This window comes from Anomaloglossus baeobatrachus, chromosome 1 (assembly GCF_048569485.1).
Source record: "Anomaloglossus baeobatrachus isolate aAnoBae1 chromosome 1, aAnoBae1.hap1, whole genome shotgun sequence".
NCBI classification, from domain to species: domain Eukaryota; kingdom Metazoa; phylum Chordata; class Amphibia; order Anura; family Aromobatidae; genus Anomaloglossus; species Anomaloglossus baeobatrachus.
This window is the reverse complement of record NC_134353.1, coordinates 62,276,690-62,301,980: the sequence shown is the minus strand read 5'-3', so window position 1 is coordinate 62,301,980 and position 25,291 is coordinate 62,276,690. Positions and strand designations below refer to the sequence as shown.

Here is a 25,291-nt window from a genome sequence, read left to right as displayed (position 1 = left end):
TCAGTAGCACGAGTCCTGTTTACATAAGAGAATGCGCTGCCGAGAATTATGATTTGTTTTTGTGCAGCACAAGAGATTATTTCACCTGACGACACAACCGCATGTCAGCAACTTGTTTAATAGCCTGTATACCTTGGAAGACAGCATTTAATGATCTGTAATATATCAAAGTACACATAGGCTGCCATTGTTCGCAGCAGCACGAGTCCTGTTTACAAAGAAGAATGTGCTGCCGAGAATTATGATTTTTTTTTACATGATTATTTCACCTGATGAAACGACCGCAGATCAGCAACTCGTTTAATAGCCTGTATACGCAGGAAAACCGCATTTAACGATCTGTAATAGATCATAAAGGGAGTATAGGTTGCCATTGTTCGCAGCAGCATGAGTCCTGTTTACATAGGAGAATGTGCTGCCGAGTACTAGGTTTTCTTTTTTTTGTGACAAAAGATAAATTTCACCTGACGAACAAAAGTTTTGCTCTTTCATTGGATGATCAGTAGTCTGTTTAGACTGCAAGATTCTAAGTCTAGCCACAATTGAACGGATTTTTAGGGACTCCTCCTTTAATAAGAATAATTATTAACCCTTACCCAGAAAAAATATATAAGAGGAGATACCAATTGCAGAATTGACCCACATAGGCAACAACTCCACACCAACAATTCCACACTCATTTACAAGTCACCGCTTTTTCTTGGCAGCAAAAGCCCTGTTTACATAAACGAATGTGCTGCCGAGAATTAGGATTTATTTTTTTGTGGAGCACAAAAGATCATTTCACCTGACGAACAAGAGTTTTGTTCTTTCATTGGGTGATCAGTAGCCCGTTTAGACTGCAAGATTCTAAGTCTAGCCAATATTGAGCTTATTTTTAGGGCATCGTCCTTTAATTAGCGTATTTATTAACCCCTAGCCAGAAAAATATATACAAGAGGAGGTACCAAATGCAGAATTGACCCACACAGGCAACAACTCCACAGTCATATACTGTACAAGTCACCACTTTTTCGGCAGTAAGAGTCCCGTTTACATAGGAAAATGCGCTGCCGAGAATTATTATTTTATTTTTCGTGCAGCACAAAAGATCATTTCACCTGACGAACAAGAGTTTTGCTCTTTCATCGGGTGATCAGTAGCCTGTTTAGACTTCAAGATTTTAAGTCTAGCCAATATTGAGCTGATACGTGTTTGCGTGGTTTTCCTCCAGATTCTCCGCTTTCCTCCACACTAGTGTTGCGCGGACCCGGACTGTAAACGTCCGGATCCGCGCGGTTTCAGTGCTATCTCCGGGGACGACCCGGTCGCGGGATTCCGGATGCACGATCCGGATTCGGTAGGTCATAAAAAACATGAAGAAACTCTGTGTCATGGCGGCATACTTCTTCCGGGTCTTCACACTTCTTTCCTTGTTTTCTCCGCCCAGCGTCCGTCCTTGCAGGCTGACACGCCCCCCAGCCGGAGTCAGTCAGTCAGTCAGTCAGTCAGTCAGTCAGTCAGTCAGTCAGTCAGTCAGTCAGTCAGTCAGTCAGTCAGTCAGTCAGTCACACTCTCCTCACACTCTCCTCACACTCTCCTCACACTCTCCTCACACTCTCCTCACACTCTCCTCACACTCTCCTCACACTCTCCTCACACTCTCCTCACACTCTCCTCACACTCTCCTCACACTCTCCTCACACTCTCCTCACACTCTCCTCACACTCTCCTCACACTCTCCTCACACTCTCCTCACACTCTCCTCACACTCTCCTCACACTCTCCTCACACTCTCCTCACACACATATATTGGCCGGATTCCGGATCGGATCTCGGACTTTGTCAACCCGGCAATGATCCGCCGGACCCGGATTATTGGCAATGCGCTCAGCTCTACTCCACATTCCAAAGATATACTGATAGGGACTCTAGATTATGAGCCCAATGGGGACAGTGTTGCCAATGTATGTGAAGCGCTTTGGAATGGATAGCGCTATGTAAATGAATAAATATTATAGATTATTATTAGGACATCTTCCTTTAATTAGAGTATTTATTAACCCCTTCCCAGAAAAAAAAATATAGATCCCAAATGCAGAATAGGCAACAACTCCACACTGGTTCTCATATACAAGTCCCCGCTTTTTCACTATCATTCCCGTCCAGTTATGTGAATACCAATGCAAATTGGCACATGGGTCCACGATTCCTCGCCCCCTCCGCATTTATTCCTTTCTGAATAGAGTGACCGCCATCTCTAGGCAGTAGAAGGTGTCCTCTGACCCCGCTAATCATCTCTATCATAGCCAATGAACGGATTACACATTCACATTCCCTCCCGCAACTTCGATTCATTCATAAAAAAAATATATATAACATTGTTCTGAGGTAAAAGAGGAATAATACAAAAAAAAAAAAAAAGTGACGATGAGGCCCCCAGTGTTTTGGGCTTGGATTGTATTCAATAATAACCCCACCATCTGCCTTCCTTTCGCTAGGAGAACACTTCCCTGCGGGGATGTGAAAGTGTACACCGCCTCTATATAGCCTAATGGGCATCATTCATATTAGCAAACATGCACATACCTCCAGAATGCCGGCCCTTCAATGAGTGTTTTATGTAGCCCGATGCTGAGCACAAAGCAGTAGCTGTTACCTCGCCCGCCGCCCTGTGTGGAGAATTAGCTCACTGGGGGAAAAAGAAAAAAAAATCCTTCCAAGCCGCTTTTATGGAAAAATAAGGACTTAGGCTGTTAACGTAAAACCTACAGAACAACAAGCGCCACTAATGAGCTAATAACACATGGACCATTTCACTAAGAGAGCTTTCCTTTCATAGGGTACAACTTACATGGAGTGTGGGGGGGAGAAGGCGTCTTTGTGTTATGTAGCAAAGATGTTCTCTGTACCTACGAGACCGAAGTCTCCTTACTGTACTCCATAGGTTTACTGCCCGCGTATTCCGCCGGCCGAACACGCCGCCGGACGAACACGCCGCCGGACAAACATTCTACTGACTGAACACTGCGCCGGCCGAACATTCTACTGACCGAACACTGCGCCGGCCGAACACGCCGCCGGACAAACATTCTACTGACCGAACACTGCGCCGGCCGAACATTCTACTGACCGAACACTGCGCCGGCCGAACATTCTACTGACCGAACACTGCGCCGGCCGAACATTCTACTGACTGAACACTGCGCTGGCCGAACATTCTACTGACTGAACACTGCACCGGCCGAACATTCTACTGACCAAACACTGCGCCGGCCGAACACTGCACTGGCCGAACAGGGAAAGACCAAGTTCCTGCAGACGTCCAACTACTTGTGTGGTCTACAGAGGGGCATGTGTTATACGAATATAATTTTCATAGCCTGATGCCCTGCAAATAATGGACAGTGGGAGGATCGCATGAAAATACTTATATTTCCACATCAAAGGTTAGATTTTCACCTGTGGGCTACTATTAGGCCTTCTGAGATTAGTGCTGAGATTAGTGGAGCAAAATATCTAGAAAGCAGCAGCTGCCACTCACTAGAAAAACCTCATCAGAGGGAGTTAATAAAAAGGTCTATAGTCTATATTGTTGACATTCTTATTGGTAGGGAACAAGGGGCAATTGCTTAAAATAGTCCTGGAAAAAAACAAGGATACACTGTGTAATGCCTTCTGCAGATCCTCAGGGGTGGAGCATAAGTTTATTTTGAACCCCTCAGGGGTGGAGCAAGAGTTTATTTTTCACTCCACAGGTGTGTTTTTTTTTTTCTTCTTTGAACCCCTGTAATGCAAAGCCCACATGTAAAAACTGATACACTGTGTTATGCCTTGTGCAAATCCCCGGGGTTGAGTACGAGTTTATTTTGATCGGACAGCACGGTGGCTCAGTGGTTAGCACTGCGGCTGGGGTCCTGGGTTCAAATCCTACCAAGGACAACATCTGTAAGGAGTTTGTATGTTCTCACTGTGTTTGCGTGGATTATCTCTGACACTCCAAAGACATACTGATAGATGATTTAAATTGTGAGCCCCAATGGGGACAGTAATGATCAAGTTTGTAAAGCGCTGTGAAGCAAATAGCATTATATAAATAGAGTAAAATAAATAAATAAAAATAAACCCTGTAATGCCAGATCCTTTATGAAAAAAACGGATACACTGTGTTATGCTTTGTGTAGATCCTCAGGGATGGAGCATGAATTTATTTTGAACCCCCATAATGCAAGAGCCATCATAGAAAAGCTGATACACTGAGTTATGCCTTGTGCAGATTCTCAGGAGGATGGGGGGGGGGAAGCTTGAGTTTATTTTCAACCCCCATAATGCCATAGCCCTCATGGAAAAGCTGATACACCGTGTTATGTCTTGTGCAGATCCTCAGGGGTGGTGGATGAATTTATTTTGAACCCCCGAACTGCGAGAGCAGTCATAGAAAAAAAATGATACTCCGAGTTACGCCTTGTGAAGATTCTTGGGGTGAAGCGCAAGTTGATTTTGAACCCCTGGAATGCCATAGCCCCCATGGAAAACATGATAACACTGTGTTATGTCTTGTGCAGATCCTCAGGGGTGGAGCATGAGTTTATTTTGAACCCCCATAATGCTATAACCCCATGGAAAAACTGGTACACTGTTATGTCTTGTGCAGATCCTCAGGGGTGGAGCATGAGTTTATTTTGAACCCCCATAATGCTATAGCCCCATGGAAAAACTGGTACACTGTTATGTCTTGTGCAGATCCTCAGGGGTGGAGCATGAATGCCATAGCCAACATTCTAGGAGCAACAGAGTTTCAGTTTTGCCAAGGCTGTTGCTTTAACCACAATATATGAACTGGTCCAACTATTTGGAACCTCTAACACTCAGTTGGATCACTAGCTATCCAAAGGGGAAGAGGAGTGGCCACCAAATGTGAAGTGTTAGTGCTGGATCATGGGGATAAATGAGGTCTCTGACCTACTGACTACAAATGTATATAAAAATCACATATGATAACATAGTGGGCAATAGTCACAACCTTTTGTGGGACTGTCCGGCACATCTAGCCTCAAAAAGGTCTGTGCCAATATTTTTGTTTTATTTTTCTTAGGGAGCCATAGAGAGAGAGAGGATCCCTTCCCTTTGATAAAAACTACAAACCGATGTCAGACTAGGTCAACGAGAAATTAACCGGTGGTAATAAAAGACGCAGCCCTATAACCTGGTGCAGAATTCAGGAACTGTGCAAAAGAACGAGTTAAAAATATAACATTTTACGGATCAGATTTGCCCAGTATGCTAATGTTACACACATGGCGAAAGGGCGGCTCCACAATGTGTTATAAACCCACGCAAATTAAGTATTTAAAGGGAATCTGTCACCACTTTTTTGGCCTATAAGCTGCGGCCACCACCGGGCTCTTATATACAGCATTCTAACATGCTATATATAAGAGCCCAGGGCCGGGGGTATAACATAAAAAACACTTTATAATACTTACCTAACGGTCGCACTGTTGGCCTAATGGGTGTCTCTGTTGTCTGGTGCCGGCGCCGCCTCTTTCGGCCATCTTCATCCTCTTTCTGAAGCCTGGGTGCATGACACGGCTGCGTCATACACTCGCCGGTCCTGCGCAGGCGCACTACAATACTTTGATCTGTCCTGCTCAGGACCTGAATGCCGGCGAGTGTGGATGACATCGGACCCGTCATGCACCGCGGCTACAGAAGAAGAACAAAGATGGCCAAAAGAGGTGGCGCCGGCACCGGAGACGCCCATTAGGCCCACAGCGCGACCGTTAGGCAAGTATTATAAAGTGTTTTTATGTTATACCCCGGCCTGGGCCCTTATATACAGCGTGTTAGAATGCTATATATAAGAGCCCGGTGGTGGTGGAAGCAGCTTATAGGCCGAAAAAGTGGTGACGGGTTCCCTTTAAGGGGGGGGGGGGAATTCCTACTAGACTGTGGCTTTAAATTTCACAGCGAGAGCTCATCTAGATCATGAAAACTTTCACCATCTAATCTATAAAAACACTGTGCACGCTCCAGCACCTGCGATGGGACAGATATAAACAATCTGTGCAGCTCGCAGCTTTGGTACATCACGTAGCAACACCAATTTCTTACAAGCGAAGAAAAAAAAAAAAAACCTAAATCCATCATCTCGCAGCACTTAAATCAGTATTTTTACAGTAGAGCTTATGTTAACCCCTCATTACCCGCTGCTCGGAGTCACGCAGAGAGACTTGGAAAAATAAGCGAGGCCTAGCGGAATTGCCACGTGGTGACATGTATACAAGGATGTCACGTCTCCCCGGATCAATGGGCGCTCTAATGTCTATAGAATGTTCCGGGTGTGAGGCAGAGAGGGAACAAGCAATTAATATAAAAGTGGAAAAACGACGGCAGAATTCACATAGGGTTCCTATTCCTCGTCACTGTTTAGATCTCTGCTTGCTGTCAGTGAATCGGAGCATTCTGGAAATTTCAGTCTTGTCAAACTTGGCACCTGATCGATTGTAAAATGTACATGTGTCCCAGCTAGATCCACACACAAATTTCACTCCGCTACATAGGAAGGTGTGAAAATCACAATGAAAAAAATCAAGGCCGGAACAAAGCGCGACTCACATTTGTGCGGCAAAATTCAGAGTCTTCAGTGAATAAAGATTTTCTCATTACTGAGATAGGAGATGACAGTTGGTGCTCATGAAGTTCTATGGAGAACTTTCAAGGTGTTGTCCAAGTAGTACTACTCATTCCCCTTGTTTGCCCCTGTAAAAATAAGTAAGCCCATATTCACTTCCGGTGCGGCTGCGATTCCAGCAATGTCTGACGTCACATTCCTGGTTATGACAGGCAAGCCCCGGGATCAATCAGCGCTGGCTTCCTTCTCCCCGCCTTTGGACGTTTGAGCAGGAAGTCAGCGCTGCGCTCACATCCTGCTCAAATGTCCGAAGACGGGGAGACAGATGCCGGGCGCTGATTGGTTGTGAGGCTCGCATGTCATATCAATGTCATGTGGGACCTGGGAACACAACTTCAGACATCGCTGGTAGTGCTTGCTCATCACTAGTTACAAGTACCGAGCACGGTAGTGCTCGCTCATCACTAGTTACGAGTATTGAGCACCCGAGCATTGTAGTGCCTGCTCATCACTAGTTACAAGTACCGAGCACCCAAGCATGGTAGTGCCCGCTCATCACTAGTTACGGGTATTGAGCACCCGAGCATTGTAGTGCCCGCTCATCACTAGTTTCAAGTGTCGAGTACCTGAGCATGGTAGTGCCCGCTCATCCCTAGTTACGAATATAGAGCACCCAAGCATGGTAGTGCCCACTCATCACTAGTTACGAATATAGAGCACCCAAGCATGGTATTGCCCGCTCATCACTAGTTACGAGTACAGAGCACCCGAGCATGGTAGTGCCCGCTCATCACTAGTTACGAATATAGAGCACCCGAGCATGGTAGTGCCCGCTCATCACTGGTCACAAATTACTTCTAAATTTTATGCCTATTAGCAATTTGTAATTCTGAAATTCTGATCATATATCCCTAAAATCAGAATGTATACACACGGGATGAAAGACAAGAGAAGATGATAACCGTCAGAATAAAAGCAGCAATGATCCTACATACATCCAAAACCGCAGGAAAAATACCCTGTGGGAACAGACCTGCGGATTTTTGACCTTACATTCACTTGCAAGGGCAAAATCCGCAGGTAAATCCGCAGGAATAATTGACATGCTGCCGATTTTTCCGCAGGGAAATCCGCACTATTTCCGCTGCGGAAAAAAAACGCAGCGTTGGTACAGGACCTCCAAAATGCCATAGAAATGGCTGGAAAGTCACTGTATTGCAGATTATTGGTAAATCCGCGGCAAATCTGCAGCGTGGGCACAGGGCCTTAATGTGTGCACAGTGAGGTATTTTTTTTTTTTTACTCTAATTGATCTCGATGAGTAACAATTTCTGTGGGGTTTTTGAACTATAAAGGAGGCGCAAGAACACAATGAAGCCGAAGGAGGGATCTCAGGGCTCATACTGAAGAAAAATGAAGAATATTAAAAATGGTGGATATGGCGGGGGGAGGGAATATGCCACATTAAGTGTTCATATCACTAGACAGTAATTACTCTATCACGTTGATTTTGGCAGGATTACTTTCCCTCGCAGACAATGGAGCGAGGTTATTACATGATGGCGCTGACTGTCATCATTTCCATCATTACAGACATTAGGCCTCATTTATCAAAAAACCTGTCTGTTTCCCATAGCAACCAATCAGAGCTCAGCTTTCATTTCCTAAACAGCTCTGGGAAAATGAAAGCTTCTCTGTGATTGGTTGCTATAAGTGGTGGGTCAGGTTGATCAAAACAAGTATGAATTGTCCATAGTAACCAATCTGGCCCACTGCCCATAGCATCCAATCACAGAACAGCTTTCATTTTACCAGTCCTGATTTTGAAATGAAAGCCAAGCTCTGATTGGTTGCCAGGTGCAAATGAGAGTTATGGTAAAATATAAGCTATTTTGTTTGGTTGTTATGGGCAACAGATTTTTTTTAAATTTTGTTTTTCTTTAAAATAGTTTTGAGAAATCTGCCAAGTGTGTAGGATAATTTTTGTCAGACTCAAAGGAGCAAAAGGCCTTTTTTTACCTACCACGATTAAACATTGTTATTTATAACGCCATTTTTTAATGTAATTTTGTGTGTTTTTCAAGTTCTAAAAAAAAAAAAAAGCTTATGAAAAGAAAAACTAGAGAAACAACACCATACCCTGTGATGCTGCGGCACCAAAAATCCCATAAAACTGAACTGCTTTTTACACATTGTGTTTAAGGCGCTGTTCACACAGGGTGTTTTTGCATGGTTTTTTAATTGGCTTTATGTAAATTCACACTCCCCCTTCACACTCTCTACGTTTTGACCTCCGTTCACTGGTCCCATCGGGGCTTCTGTCCAAGAAGCCCGGACGCATGCACCGACAGGACCATTGACTATAATGGTGCAGATGGAGTCACCATATGCTATTGTGACGCCCTGGACAAGCCAGGGGTCACAGGTAATGACATCACCATACCCTACACCCCGGTTAGGTACACCTAAGCTAGACCAGAAATCCTTGTTGCCTTCCTCCAGGGGCTGATGTCCACACCAGGGGGTGGAGCCAGGCGGTTGGTCTCCACCCACCAAGGAGTTCACAGTCCTGGAGGAGGGAAAACTGGCAGATTAGTGTTGGAGGAGGAAGTGAGAGGAGTTGAGTGGTAGAGGAGCAAGTGGAAGGAGAAAAAGTGACAGTTTGAGAGCCTGAAGTTAGTCCGGGTGTGTGCCCCGGACAGAGACAGCAAGGTTAGCAGACGGCGGTGACCGTCTGCAGTGGAGGCTGATCGGAGTTGCCGTAAGGACCATGGACGGGTGGTGGCCCGGCGGTACCGGACCGGTACACAAGGAGAAGCCAGCACCATTGGCAGGGGCCTTTCGGATCCCGGCAAGGCTAGGAGTCGCCGTGAATTTGCCAAATCCGTCAGTGAAGGGGACCTCCTGGGTCTCCAAACAGCTAAGTCCTGATTGAAGGCAACAGTCCAACCGTATGAGAGAGACACCGCCACCGCCAAGGCACCACTTTCTCAGGGCCAGCGCCTGCGGGCAAAGAGGGGCTCCTCCGGCCCATATCCAAGTCGGGGAGCGGGTTACCGGTGGGAACCCATCGCTACCAACATTACACAAGGTGCAGGGAAAGAGACAGTCACCGTTAACTACCGGGGAAAAGCAACAGCAGCCGTCCGTGGGAACCGTCTTTCCAGCCGTGTGTTTTACCGAGAACTGTGTCAACGTCTCAGGCTGAGTGAGTACCACCGTGCCATACGGCACAGCGCTTCCCCCGCGACCCTGCACCTCACCAGGTCCCGCACCCGGCCTGCCATCCACCCCTACCCCATCACCAGGCCCCGGGACAACCAACCCCCTACCCACGGAGGGGAGAAATAACAACGAAGCTGCTCCCTGTCACCGCTCCCGGGATCCCCATATAGAGCAGCGGTGGTGTCCACACAATCACCACAACCGTGGGTGGCGTCACGGACAATAAATCCCCAAAACCAATCCCCCTTTTCACTTACGGGCGAGGAGCGCCGCTCGAGTCCCCGGGATCCGGCCCATCGCTCGAGCCACCGAGCAGCAGAGGCCGCAGCAGCAGCGGCAGCCGGACCCGAGCAGTGGAAGAGCGCAGCGTCCCTCCTCCGCCCGCGACACTATCGTGCACCATTCCCGGGACTATACGCCTATTGGAGGCGGACACCCAAACATAGTCTACTATGTCTGGGATTCTGCCTCCAGAAAGCGTATATCCCGAAAATGGTCCACGGCAGAGCACACGGTGACTCCATCTGCACCATTATACTCAATGGCCCAGTCGGCGCATGCATCTGAAACCCACACGTTTGGGTGTCCATCTCCAGTAAGCGTATACCTCTCAAAATGGTGCCCGACAGATCACACAGTGACTCCTTCTGCACCATTATAATGGCCCCGTTGGCGCATGCGTCCAAAACCCACGTTTGGGTGTCTGCCTCCAGCAAGCGTATACCTCCGAAAATGGTGCGCGACAGATCACATGATGACTTTCTGCACCATTATAGTTAATGGCCCCGTCGGCACATGCGTCCGAAACCCGTTTTTCGGGGGGTTCGGACGGAAGCCCTGAAGGGACCACTAAGCGAGAAGAACGCAGTGTGAAGGCGGCCTAATAAAACGCTGCTTTTACAGTCCCAGCAAAGCCTATGAGATTCCGGAAATCTCATACACACACACACACACACACACACACACAACACACACACACAATAACACAAACACTTGCGTTTTTTCCAAGACTGACCCATCAACCACCTTTGTTTTTGGTGCCTTTTTGAATGAAGCAGCATGTCAATTCTTTCAGCGGCTTTGCTGCAGTTTTCCTGCAATTTTTACCCCATACAAAAGCAATGAGGAATTGCAAAAACGCTGTAAAACCGCCAGAAAAACCCACAGGTTTTGCTACAGTTTTGCTGCAGAAAAAAACCTGAGCAAAAATGGCCAGTGTGAACATCGCCTAACGTTTTTGCTCAGGTTTTTTTTTTTTTATTTTGCAGCAAAACCTCATGTTTTGCCAGGAAATAACCTCATGGATTTGAATAGATGAAAGACCATGGTAAAAATGGTGAAAAGAACCGACTTAGGCTGCTTTCACACATCCGGTTTGTGCTGAGAGGCACAATCTGGCTCAGAAAACCTATGCAACGGATGCGGGGGGAAAAAAACGGATCCATTGCATACGTTTTTCCATGCTGACCGTCCGGTTTTTGATGGATGCGGCTTGATACTGAGCATGCGCAGTACCAAAAAACACATCCGATTGCGGTTTTTGCCGCAGGACGCCGGCGTCCATAGGCTTGCATTGTGAATTGCACCGCATCGCGACGGATCCGGCGCAATGTGTTTTTTTCGCCGCACAAAAAAACGTGCCAGGCAATGTTTCATCCAGCAGCCGCATGGGCTAAATATGCTGCATCCAGCAAAAACCGGACACAAAGCAAGGCACAATACGGCGCTAATGCAAGTCTATGCGGGGAAAAAACACAACCGGTGGCAAAAAAAAAAAAAAAAAACCCATACTAAAGACGACAGCAAAAACGCCCTGTATGAACATGGCCTTACACTTCACTAATATTAATATAATATTATATATATAAATATATTTTGCATAGTTACTCCATATCAATGGTTTAAGACATACATCAGGCCCCCAATAATGACCAATCAGACCATGATGACCTATGATAATCCATCTTTGCGGACAATATATGTTTCCTAATAAAATTCAATTTGAGCTGCATTAAGATTTGTGCACCCTTTGTCTTCTATATCCTCTTTATTGGCAGCAGAAGAATGAGGTAACTGAGAATCCATCAGTGAGCTCACTAGGATGGTGTGACAGCGAGTTTGTAACTAAGACTAGGGCAACATGGCGACTTTGGCAGCAACAACTACCGGTCTCATGCCAACTGTTGCCGCTACATATGTAGCATAATACAAGTAAATGGGATCCATTGCAATTCGAAGGATCTTTTGGATTTTTTGTGACTTGCTTGTCAATTTGACCCCCATTCGCTTGTATTGTGCTGCAATTTAGCAGCGACACAGCACGAACGTTGGCCACGTGACAGGTGTCGTGGCCAATGTCGCCGTGTAGCCTTGTGTTATGTCTTTTTTTCTGGGATTTATGAGCACAGACGTCCATCGCAAAGCATTCAACACCTGATCTGCATCTGGCAACAAGTAGATCCCGTCCATGAGATCACATGTAAACCACGTATTACATACAGCAAAGACCACACATGAGCCTTCAGCAGTATCACGCTGCCACCAATGACACTCAGGAACTGACAATACAATCTATACATATATTACACAGATGGAGCAGAGCTGAGATTGTTGTGCGCACAAGTGTTATCTGTGCTTTAACCCAGAACTTATCTATATTACATCTATCTACTGTATTATTTACAAAAGAGATAATGACCAGGTGGTGTTACATAGGACTGCAGGTAAATCATTTGGTCTCTTAGCATGTCTTGCATAGGACTGCCTATAAAAGACACTATCCTGTGTTATAAACCAGTCTGATCAGTAGTTTTACATAGGGCTGCGTGTGGACCCTACAACATTCTGACTACTGAGAAATGAATAATCACATTTTATTGTGTTTTTACATAGGACTGCATGTAACCTTTTTTACTTCGTTATCAAAATGTACAAGCAAATCCACAACAAAGTGAGACGAGACAAATTCTTCTCTACTACATCTACTTATTTGCCATTATTGATACCTTTACATAGGACTTCATATAAGAATGCTACGGTTTGTTTAATAAAAGTCGGCAACTTGTCTCATTTACAGTTTTACATGGAACTGCAGGTAACACTACAACATTCTGAACACTCAAAGCATGATTGTCTTTTATTTGATCTTTCGCATAGGACTGCAGGTAAGCCTACAACATTCTGAATGATCAAATACATAATGGTCTGCTATTTGATCTTTTGCATAGGACTGCAGGTAAACCTACAACATTCATAATTGTCTCTTATCTGTTCTTTTGCATAGGACTGCAGGTAAACCCACAACATTCTGAATGATCAAATACATAATTGTCTGCTATTTGATCTTTTGCATAGGACTGCAGGTAAACCTACAACATTCAGAATTGTCTTAGTTGTACTTTTGCATAGGACTGCAGGTAAACCTACAACATTCATAACTGTCTCTTATTAGTGCTTTTGAATAGGACTGCAGGTAAACCTACAAAATTCATGTTGGTCTCTTATCTGTTCTTTTGCATAGGACTGCAGGTAAACCTACAACATTCTGAATGCTCAAATGCATGAGGATATCAACGGTTTACATGTGAATACAACACGGAATATTTACAAATGTATGATCATACATTACTTGTGATTTGCATAGGACTGCATGTTAAACTACAACATTTTGACTGCTTGTAAATCTATGATGACATCTTAATTATGGATTTACATGGGACTGTATGTAATCTACATTCTGAATATTTAGAAATTCTGCCTTCTTCATTAAGAAAATGCAGACTCAGGAGTGAAATAAACAAATTCTTCCCCACTACATCAACACATTTGTCTTTATTTATGGTTTTACATGGGACTTCATGTAAGCATGCTAACTTGTGCTTGCTCAAAGTTATGATTCGGTTTTATTCGTGATTTTACACAGGACTGCAGGTGAAAGTGCCTTATTTTAATAAGTCACAAATGAATTATATTTGTGGTTTTACACAGGACTGCAGGTGACACTGCATTATTCTAAATACAAATGAATGATCACATTTGTGGTTTTACATAGGACTGCACGTGAAACGTCATTCTAGATACAATTATATGATCGTATTTTTGGGTTTACACAGGACTGCAGGTGAAACTACATTATTCTAAATACAAATGAATGATCATATTCGTGGTTTTACAAAGGACTGCAGGTGAAATGGCATTTTTCTAATTAGTCACAAATTTGTGGTTTTACATAGGACTGCAGGTGAAACTACATTATCCTAAATACTCACTAATGAATGAAGATATTTGTGGCTTTATACAGGACTGCATTATTCTAAATATCCACAAATGAGTGATGACTTTTGTGGTTTTACACAGGACTGCATTATTCTAAATACTCATAGTCAAAGTTTTACATAGGCCTGCAGGTGAACCTACAACATTCGGAATATTTGGAATTGTACAATCACATTTCATTTGTTGTTTAGCCGGCTAACCTAAAACTTTCCTACTTTATCGTTATCAAGATGCACAAGCAATTGTGCTGTAAAACGCTAGGAGACAAACTCAGCTCTGCTACATCTACACAGATCTAACTATATATGGGTACCCGGTTTATCCTACAAGCAGCAATGACAAACCAAGCTCTGCTACAGGTAGCTATGCCACGTCTATGCAATAAGAACACAGTCAGCTCTGCTACATCCAATATATCTCCCTATGCAATCAATGCTGGTCTGTCCAACATATCTCCCTATGCAATCAATGCTGGTCTGTCCAATATATCTCCCTATGCAATCAATGCTGGTCTGTCCAATATATCTCCCTATGCAATCAATGCTGGTCTGTCCAATATATCTCCCTATGCAATCAATGCTGGTCTGCCCAATATATCTCCCTATGCAATCAATGCTGGTCTCAATATATCTCCCTATGCAATCAATGCTGGTCTGCCCAATATATCTCCCTATGCAATCAATGCTGGTCTGCCCAATATATCTCCCTATGCAATCAATGCTGGTCTGCCCAATATATCTCCCTATGCAATCAATGCTGGTCTGCCCAATATATCTCCCTATGCAATCAATGCTGGTCTGCCCAATATATCTCCCTATGCAATCAATGCTGGTCTGCCCAATATATCTCCCTATGCAATCAATGCTGGTCTGCCCAATATATCTCCCTATGCAATCAATGCTGTCTGCCCAATATATCTCCCTATGCAATCAATGCTGTCTGCCCAATATATCTCCCTATGCAATCAATGCTGGTCTGCCCAATATATCTCCCTATGCAATCAATGCTGGTCTGCCCAATATATCTCCCTATGCAATCAATGCTGGTCTGCCCAACATATCTCCCTATGCAATCAATGCTGGTCTGTCCAATATATCTGCCTATGCAATCAATGCTGGTCTCAATATATCTCCCTATGCAATCAATGCTGGTCTGCCCAATATATCTCCCTATGCAATCAATGCTGGTCTGCCCAATATATCTCCCTATGCAATCAATGCTGGTCTGCCCAATATATCTCCCTATGCAATCAATGCTGGTCTGCCCAATATATCTCCCTATGCAATCAATGCTGGTCTGCCCAATATATCTCCCTATGCAATCAATGCTGGTCTGCCCAATATATCTCCCTATGCAATCAATGCTGGTCTGCCCAATATATCTCCCTATGCAATCAATGCTGGTCTGCCCAATATATCTCCCTATGCAATCAATGCTGGTCTGCCCAATATATCTCCCTATGCAATCAATGCTGGTCTGCCCAATATATCTCCCTATGCAATCAATGCTGGTCTGCCCAATATATCTCCCTATGCAATCAATGCTGGTCTGCCCAATATATCTCCCTATGCAATCAATGTTGGTCTGCCCAACATATCTCCCTATGCAATCAATGCTGGTCTGCCCAATATATCTCCCTATGCAATCAATGCTGGTCTGCCCAATATATCTCCCTATGCAATCAATGCTGTCTGCCCAATATATCTCCCTATGCAATCAATGCTGGTCTGCCCAATATATCTCCCTATGCAATCAATGCTGGTCTGCCCAATATATCTCCCTATGCAATCAATGCTGGTCTGCCCAATATATCTCCCTATGCAATCAATGTTGGTCTGCCCAACATATCTCCCTATGCAATCAATGCTGGTCTGCCCAATATATCTCCCTATGCAATCACTGCTGGTCTGTCCAATATATCTCCCTATGCAATCAATGCTGGTCTGCCCAATATATCTCCCTATGCAATCAATGCTGGTCTGCCCAATATATCTCCCTATGCAATCAATGCTGGTCTGCCCAATATATCTCCCTATGCAATCAATGTTGGTCTGCCCAACATATCTCCCTATGCAATCAATGCTGGTCTGCCCAATATATCTCCCTATGCAATCACTGCTGGTCTGTCCAATATATCTCCCTATGCAATCAATGCTGGTCTGCCCAATATATCTCCCTATGCAATCAATGCTGGTCTGCCCAATATATCTGCCTATGCAATCAATGCTGGTCTGTCCAATATATCTCCCTATGCAATCAATGCTGGTCTGCCCAATATATCTCCCTATGCAATCAATGCTGGTCTGCCCAATATATCTCCCTATGCAATCAATGCTGGTCTGCCCAATATATCTCCCTATGCAATCAATGCTGGTCTGGCCTATGATGCACAGTGTCCACATAGCCATATTTATAGCCACTTGTACAATAGCGCTCTGATTGCTGTCATAATACACTAAGGACCTGCCATCATTGCCCCTGTGAAGTGCCATGGTCCCCTGCAGCACTGTACACACATCAGGTCCTCTCAATACACAAACAACCCAGCATGGGAGGCAAGATAGCCCTGCAGCACCAAAAGAGTTAATCTGCAAGTCAACTTGCCCAGTGATTAATTAGCCTCCCCAAACAATGTCCCCCCTGCCAACCTCCTATAGTGCAAGTCAGGGACAACGTGCAAATTCTGCATTTCTCATGAGAATCTATAGGCAGCGTAGATGGAGGAGCGCCCCTCTCTTCCCTCCCCATTCAAAAGCTAAAAAAGCGCCGTCCTGGGCGAGCAAACATGTTCATGTTTGCGAAACCAAGGGTGGATCCGTATCCTTACCTGCTGGTTTTCTCTCTGGTTTGTCCTCTTCTGGCGGCGTAACTGGAAGCCTGGCAGCTGGCACTCCACTCACTGTCACCAGGAAAAAGCAGAGTGTGCACCACACGGTGATCATTCCCACTAGGATCCCTTGGCACGGGGATATCCTGCAGCCCCCTCCAGCCTCAGGCATCCTCCGGTTGCATACTTTGCTCCCTAGGGCTCAGCACTGTAATCCTTGGCTCTTGTCTCCTCGACCAAGGTAGCACCGCACTGGTCTCCTCGAGCAAGGTAGCACCGCACTGGTCTCCTCGAGCAAGGTAGCACCGCACTGGTCTCCTCGAGCAAGGTAGCACCGCACTGGTCTCCTCGAGCAAGGTAGCACCAACCTAGAGAATGCAGAAGGAAAAAAAAAAGTTAGTCGGGAATAAGGAAATGTTATATTGATAAAAGAAAACTCCAAACCCAAATAGAACCATGTGCCCCATGGCCCTAATCTATAACCTTGGAGAGGTCAATAGTTGGACTGGTTATCCTTTAAACCACAGAGTTTGCCATTAATGAACCTCAGCAGGCAGGCAGAGGACCGGCGGAGCGGCACATTTCTGGAACGCCTCATTTCCCAGTGATTTGTGTCTATATTTTGCACATTGATAAGCACAGGAAAAGAAACAATAAGTAACATATCTATACAATAATGGAGGGGTGAGCGGATAGCCCAAACCCAAAGGGTCTGTGCCCACAGATGATGGGGGGCTTAGAATAGGTCAGATCGATCCAGATCATTCCATGATGCACTAAAAGAGATGAGACTACATGAATGAGGATTATGACATCAGTGGCACAGTCCACACTGATCCTATAGATGTGGCACAGTCCACACTGATCCTATAGATGTGGCACAGTCCTCACTGACCCTATAGATCAGGCACAGTCCTCGCTGTTCCCCCATAGATCAGGCACAGTCCTCGCTGTTCCCCCATAGATCAGGCACAGTCCTCGCTGTTCCCCCATAGATCAGGCACAGTCCTCGCTGACCCCCCATAGATCAGGCACAGTCCTCGCTGTTCCCCCATAGATCAGGCACAGTCCTCGCTGACCCCCCATAGATCAGGCACAGTCCTCGCTGACCCCCCATAGATCAGGCACAGTCCTCGCTGACCCCCCATAGATCAGGCACAGTCCTCGCTGACCCCCCATAGATCAGGCACAGTCCTCGCTGACCCCCCATAGATCAGGCACAGTCCTCGCTGACCCCCCATAGATCAGGCACAGTCCTCGCTGACCCCCCATAGATCAGGCACAGTCCTCGCTGACCCCCCATAGATCAGGCACAGTCCTCGCTGACCCCCCATAGATCAGGCACAGTCCTCGCTGACCCCCCATAGATCAGGCACAGTCCTCGCTGACCCCCCATAGATCAGGCACAGTCCTCGCTGACCCCCCATAGATCAGGCACAGTCCTCGCTGACCCCCCATAGATCAGGCACAGTCCTCGCTGACCCCCCATAGATCAGGCACAGTCCTCGCTGACCCCCCATAGATCAGGCACAGTCCTCGCTGACCCCCCATAGATCAGGCACAGTCCTCGCTGACCCCCCATAGATCAGGCACAGTCCTCGCTGACCCCCCATAGATCAGGCACAGTCCTCGCTGACCCCCCATAGATCAGGCACAGTCCTCGCTGACCCCCCATAGATCAGGCACAGTCCTCGCTGACCCCCCATAGATCAGGCACAGTCCTCGCTGACCCCCCATAGATCAGGCACAGTCCTCGCTGACCCCCCATAGATCAGGCACAGTCCTCGCTGACCCCCCATAGATCAGGCACAGTCCTCGCTGACCCCCCATAGATCAGGCACAGTCCTCGCTGACCCCCCCATAGATCAGGCACAGTCCTCGCTGACCCCCCCATAGATCAGGCACAGTCCTCGCTGACCCCCCCATAGATCAGGCACAGTCCTCGCTGACCCCCCCATAGATCAGGCACAGTCCTCGCTGACCCCCCCATAGATCAGGCACAGTCCTCGCTGACCCCCCATAGATCAGGCACAGTCCTCGCTGACCCCCCATAGATCAGGCACAGTCCTCGCTGACCCCCCATAGATCAGGCACAGTCCTCGCTGACCCCCCATAGATCAGGCACAGTCCTCGCTGACCCCCCATAGATCAGGCACAGTCCTCGCTGACCCCCCATAGATCAGGCACAGTCCTCGCTGACCCCCCATAGATCAGGCACAGTCCTCGCTGACCCCCCATAGATCAGGCACAGTCCTCGCTGACCCCCCATAGATCAGGCACAGTCCTCGCTGACCCCCCATAGATCAGGCACAGTCCTCGCTGACCCCCCATAGATCAGGCACAGTCCTCGCTGACCCCCCATAGATCAGGCACAGTCCTCGCTGACCCCCCATAGATCAGGCACAGTCCTCGCTGACCCCCCATAGATCAGGCACAGTCCTCGCTGACCCCCCATAGATCAGGCACAGTCCTCGCTGACCCCCCATAGATCAGGCACAGTCCTCGCTGACCCCCCATAGATCAGGCACAGTCCTCGCTGACCCCCCATAGATCAGGCACAGTCCTCGCTGACCCCCCATAGATCAGGCACAGTCCTCGCTGACCCCCCATAGATCAGGCACAGTCCTCGCTGACCCCCCATAGATCAGGCACAGTCCTCGCTGACCCCCCATAGATCAGGCACAGTCCTCGCTGACCCCCCATAGATCAGGCACAGTCCTCGCTGACCCCCCATAGATCAGGCACAGTCCTCGCTGACCCCCCATAGATCAGGCACAGTCCTCGCTGACCCCCCATAGATCAGGCACAGTCCTCGCTGACCCCCCATAGATCAGGCACAGTCCTCGCTGACCCCCCATAGATCAGGCACAGTCCTCGCTGACCCCCCATAGATCAGGCACAGTCCTCGCTGACCCCCCATAGATCAGGCACAGTCCTCGCTGACCCCCCATAGATCAGGCACAGTCCTCGCTGACCCCCCATAGATCAGGCACAGTCCTCGCTGACCCCCCATAGATCAGGCACAGTCCTCGCTGACCCCCCATAGATCAGGCACAGTCCTCGCTGACCCCCCATAGATCAGGCACAGTCCTCGCTGACCCCCCATAGATCAGGCACAGTCCTCGCTGACCCCCCATAGATCAGGCACAGTCCTCGCTGACCCCCCATAGATCAGGCACAGTCCTCGCTGACCCCCCATAGATCAGGCACAGTCCTCGCTGACCCCCCATAGATCAGGCACAGTCCTCGCTGACCCCCCATAGATCAGGCACAGTCCTCGCTGACCCCCCATAGATCAGGCACAGTCCTCGCTGACCCCCCATAGATCAGGCACAGTCCTCGCTGACCCCCCATAGATCAGGCACAGTCCTCGCTGACCCCCCATAGATCAGGCACAGTCCTCGCTGACCCCCCATAGATCAGGCACAGTCCTCGCTGACCCCCCATAGATCAGGCACAGTCCTCGCTGACCCCCCATAGATCAGGCACAGTCCTCGCTGACCCCCCATAGATCAGGCACAGTCCTCGCTGACCCCCCATAGATCAGGCACAGTCCTCGCTGACCCCCCATAGATCAGGCACAGTCCTCGCTGACCCCCCATAGATCAGGCACAGTCCTCGCTGACCCCCCATAGATCAGGCACAGTCCTCGCTGACCCCCCATAGATCAGGCACAGTCCTCGCTGACCCCCCATAGATCAGGCACAGTCCTCGCTGACCCCCCATAGATCAGGCACAGTCCTCGCTGACCCCCCATAGATCAGGCACAGTCCTCGCTGACCCCCCATAGATCAGGCACAGTCCTCGCTGACCCCCCATAGATCAGGCACAGTCCTCGCTGACCCCCCATAGATCAGGCACAGTCCTCGCTGACCCCCCATAGATCAGGCACAGTCCTCGCTGACCCCCCATAGATCAGGCACAGTCCTCGCTGACCCCCCATAGATCAGGCACAGTCCTCGCTGACCCCCCATAGATCAGGCACAGTCCTCGCTGACCCCCCATAGATCAGGCACAGTCCTCGCTGACCCCCCATAGATCAGGCACAGTCCTCGCTGACCCCCCATAGATCAGGCACAGTCCTCGCTGACCCCCCATAGATCAGGCACAGTCCTCGCTGACCCCCCATAGATCAGGCACAGTCCTCGCTGACCCCCCATAGATCAGGCACAGTCCTCGCTGACCCCCCATAGATCAGGCACAGTCCTCGCTGACCCCCCATAGATCAGGCACAGTCCTCGCTGACCCCCCATAGATCAGGCACAGTCCTCGCTGACCCCCCATAGATCAGGCACAGTCCTCGCTGACCCCCCATAGATCAGGCACAGTCCTCGCTGACCCCCCATAGATCAGGCACAGTCCTCGCTGACCCCCCATAGATCAGGCACAGTCCTCGCTGACCCCCCATAGATCAGGCACAGTCCTCGCTGACCCCCCATAGATCAGGCACAGTCCTCGCTGACCCCCCATAGATCAGGCACAGTCCTCGCTGACCCCCCATAGATCAGGCACAGTCCTCGCTGACCCCCCATAGATCAGGCACAGTCCTCGCTGACCCCCCATAGATCAGGCACAGTCCTCGCTGACCCCCCATAGATCAGGCACAGTCCTCGCTGACCCCCCATAGATCAGGCACAGTCCTCGCTGACCCCCCATAGATCAGGCACAGTCCTCGCTGACCCCCCATAGATCAGGCACAGTCCTCGCTGACCCCCCATAGATCAGGCACAGTCCTCGCTGACCCCCCATAGATCAGGCACAGTCCTCGCTGACCCCCCATAGATCAGGCACAGTCCTCGCTGACCCCCCATAGATCAGGCACAGTCCTCGCTGACCCCCCATAGATCAGGCACAGTCCTCGCTGACCCCCCATAGATCAGGCACAGTCCTCGCTGACCCCCCATAGATCAGGCACAGTCCTCGCTGACCCCCCATAGATCAGGCACAGTCCTCGCTGACCCCCCATAGATCAGGCACAGTCCTCGCTGACCCCCCATAGATCAGGCACAGTCCTCGCTGACCCCCCATAGATCAGGCACAGTCCTCGCTGACCCCCCATAGATCAGGCACAGTCCTCGCTGACCCCCCATAGATCAGGCACAGTCCTCGCTGACCCCCCATAGATCAGGCACAGTCCTCGCTGACCCCCCATAGATCAGGCACAGTCCTCGCTGACCCCCCATAGATCAGGCACAGTCCTCGCTGACCCCCCATAGATCAGGCACAGTCCTCGCTGACCCCCCATAGATCAGGCACAGTCCTCGCTGACCCCCCATAGATCAGGCACAGTCCTCGCTGACCCCCCATAGATCAGGCACAGTCCTCGCTGACCCCCCATAGATCAGGCACAGTCCTCGCTGACCCCCCATAGATCAGGCACAGTCCTCGCTGACCCCCCATAGATCAGGCACAGTCCTCGCTGACCCCCCATAGATCAGGCACAGTCCTCGCTGACCCCCCATAGATCAGGCACAGTCCTCGCTGACCCCCCATAGATCAGGCACAGTCCTCGCTGACCCCCCATAGATCAGGCACAGTCCTCGCTGACCCCCCATAGATCAGGCACAGTCCTCGCTGACCCCCCATAGATCAGGCACAGTCCTCGCTGACCCCCCATAGATCAGGCACAGTCCTCGCTGACCCCCCATAGATCAGGCACAGTCCTCGCTGACCCCCCATAGATCAGGCACAGTCCTCGCTGACCCCCCATAGATCAGGCACAGTCCTCGCTGACCCCCCATAGATCAGGCACAGTCCTCGCTGACCCCCCATAGATCAGGCACAGTCCTCGCTGACCCCCCATAGATCAGGCACAGTCCTCGCTGACCCCCCATAGATCAGGCACAGTCCTCGCTGACCCCCCATAGATCAGGCACAGTCCTCGCTGACCCCCCATAGATCAGGCACAGTCCTCGCTGACCCCCCATAGATCAGGCACAGTCCTCGCTGACCCCCCATAGATCAGGCACAGTCCTCGCTGACCCCCCATAGATCAGGCACAGTCCTCGCTGACCCCCCATAGATCAGGCACAGTCCTCGCTGACCCCCCATAGATCAGGCACAGTCCTCGCTGACCCCCCATAGATCAGGCACAGTCCTCGCTGACCCCCCATAGATCAGGCACAGTCCTCGCTGACCCCCCATAGATCAGGCACAGTCCTCGCTGACCCCCCATAGATCAGGCACAGTCCTCGCTGACCCCCCATAGATCAGGCACAGTCCTCGCTGACCCCCCATAGATCAGGCACAGTCCTCGCTGACCCCCCATAGATCAGGCACAGTCCTCGCTGACCCCCCATAGATCAGGCACAGTCCTCGCTGACCCCCCATAGATCAGGCACAGTCCTCGCTGACCCCCCATAGATCAGGCACAGTCCTCGCTGACCCCCCATAGATCAGGCACAGTCCTCGCTGACCCCCCATAGATCAGGCACAGTCCTCGCTGACCCCCCATAGATCAGGCACAGTCCTCGCTGACCCCCCATAGATCAGGCACAGTCCTCGCTGACCCCCCATAGATCAGGCACAGTCCTCGCTGACCCCCCATAGATCAGGCACAGTCCTCGCTGACCCCCCATAGATCAGGCACAGTCCTCGCTGACCCCCCATAGATCAGGCACAGTCCTCGCTGACCCCCCATAGATCAGGCACAGTCCTCGCTGACCCCCCATAGATCAGGCACAGTCCTCGCTGACCCCCCATAGATCAGGCACAGTCCTCGCTGACCCCCCATAGATCAGGCACAGTCCTCGCTGACCCCCCATAGATCAGGCACAGTCCTCGCTGACCCCCCATAGATCAGGCACAGTCCTCGCTGACCCCCCATAGATCAGGCACAGTCCTCGCTGACCCCCCATAGATCAGGCACAGTCCTCGCTGACCCCCCATAGATCAGGCACAGTCCTCGCTGACCCCCCATAGATCAGGCACAGTCCTCGCTGACCCCCCATAGATCAGGCACAGTCCTCGCTGACCCCCCATAGATCAGGCACAGTCCTCGCTGACCCCCCATAGATCAGGCACAGTCCTCGCTGATCCCCCATAGATCAGGCACAGTCCTCGCTGATCCCCCATAGATCAGGCACAGTCCTCGCTGATCCCCCATAGATCAGGCACAGTCCTCGCTGATCCCCCATAGATCAGGCACAGTCCTCGCTGATCCCCCATAGATCAGGCACAGTCCTCGCTGATCCCCCATAGATCAGGCACAGTCCTCACTGACCCCCCATAGATCAGGCACAGTCCTCACTGACCCCCCATAGATCAGGCACAGTCCTCACTGACCCCCCATAGATCAGGCACAGTCCTCACTGACCCCCCATAGATCAGGCACAGTCCTCACTGACCCCCCATAGATCAGGCACAGTCCTCACTGACCCCCCATAGATCAGGCACAGTCCTCACTGACCCCCCATAGATCAGGCACAGTCCTCACTGACCCCCCATAGATCAGGCACAGTCCTCACTGACCCCCCATAGATCAGGCACAGTCCTCACTGATCCCCCATAGATCAGGCACAGTCCTCACTGATCCCCCATAGATCAGGCACAGTCCTCACTGATCCCCCATAGATCAGGCACAGTCCTCACTGACCCCCCATAGATCAGGCACAGTCCTCACTGACCCTATAGATGTGACACAGTCCTCACTGATCCCCCATAGATCAGGCACAGTCCTCAGTGATTGCTCACAGTTCACACTGGCACGGTTTTCCCTGCAGGTAATTCTGCATTTCGCTCACACTCTCTCATCAGTGGGGTCCTCCTCACACAGGAGACCCCCCAGACATCAGGTCCCTGCAGTGTATGCGCTGCTGACATGTGGCCGCTGCCCCCTGTGATAGTCCCGGGGCTACTAAACCTCTCTGCACAGGAGCCAGGGACACACGCACCTCTCAGTATAGCCTCTGCAGACCCTTCTACACTTCATTGCCCCCTTTATCTTTTTTTCTGCAAATCCAAAACTTCATCACAACCCCCCAAAATTTCCAACATTTGCGGGCGGGCGGGCATGCCGTGCGGGGGTCTCGGGGGACAGTGCAGCGGGGTCGGGCTGCATGCACCGTATCCAGCCCCTTACCTGCTCAGCTCCAGAGCCCGGGGAGCTCCGCTCCGGGTGCCAGCTCCTGTCCTCCCGCTGCCACCAGCAAAGTGCCGGCCACTCCGCTACCTCCCCCTGACAGCGAGCTCCAATGTGCGGGGCGTGGCTACACCACACAGCCACGCCTCCATCAGCCACAGAACACGCCCCAGACCTGCTACCAGACACGCCCCCTCCGAGGGTGACGTCACTGCAAAAAGTGTGTCTGCTCCAGAGAGGGGGAGTTAACCCCTTCCAAGCCTGATTTATT

General features: G+C 49.7%; 1 protein-coding gene across 3 annotated transcripts in view; it reads right to left on the bottom strand.

Moving 5' to 3' along the window:
- The window catches only part of FGFR3 (fibroblast growth factor receptor 3), a 131,426-nt gene extending 106,346 nt beyond the window's left edge, over nucleotides 1-25,080 (bottom strand). For all 3 annotated transcript variants that reach the window (XM_075332818.1, XM_075332827.1, XM_075332838.1), the window contains exons 1-2: nucleotides 25,021-25,080; nucleotides 16,941-17,308 (exon numbers count right to left, since the gene is read on the bottom strand). In XM_075332818.1, the coding sequence (XP_075188933.1) occupies nucleotides 16,941-17,112 (172 nt within the window). In that variant the 5' untranslated portion in view covers nucleotides 17,113-17,308; nucleotides 25,021-25,080. The remainder of the gene's footprint in view (nucleotides 1-16,940; nucleotides 17,309-25,020) is intronic.
- Nucleotides 25,081-25,291: the final 211 nt, after the last annotated feature.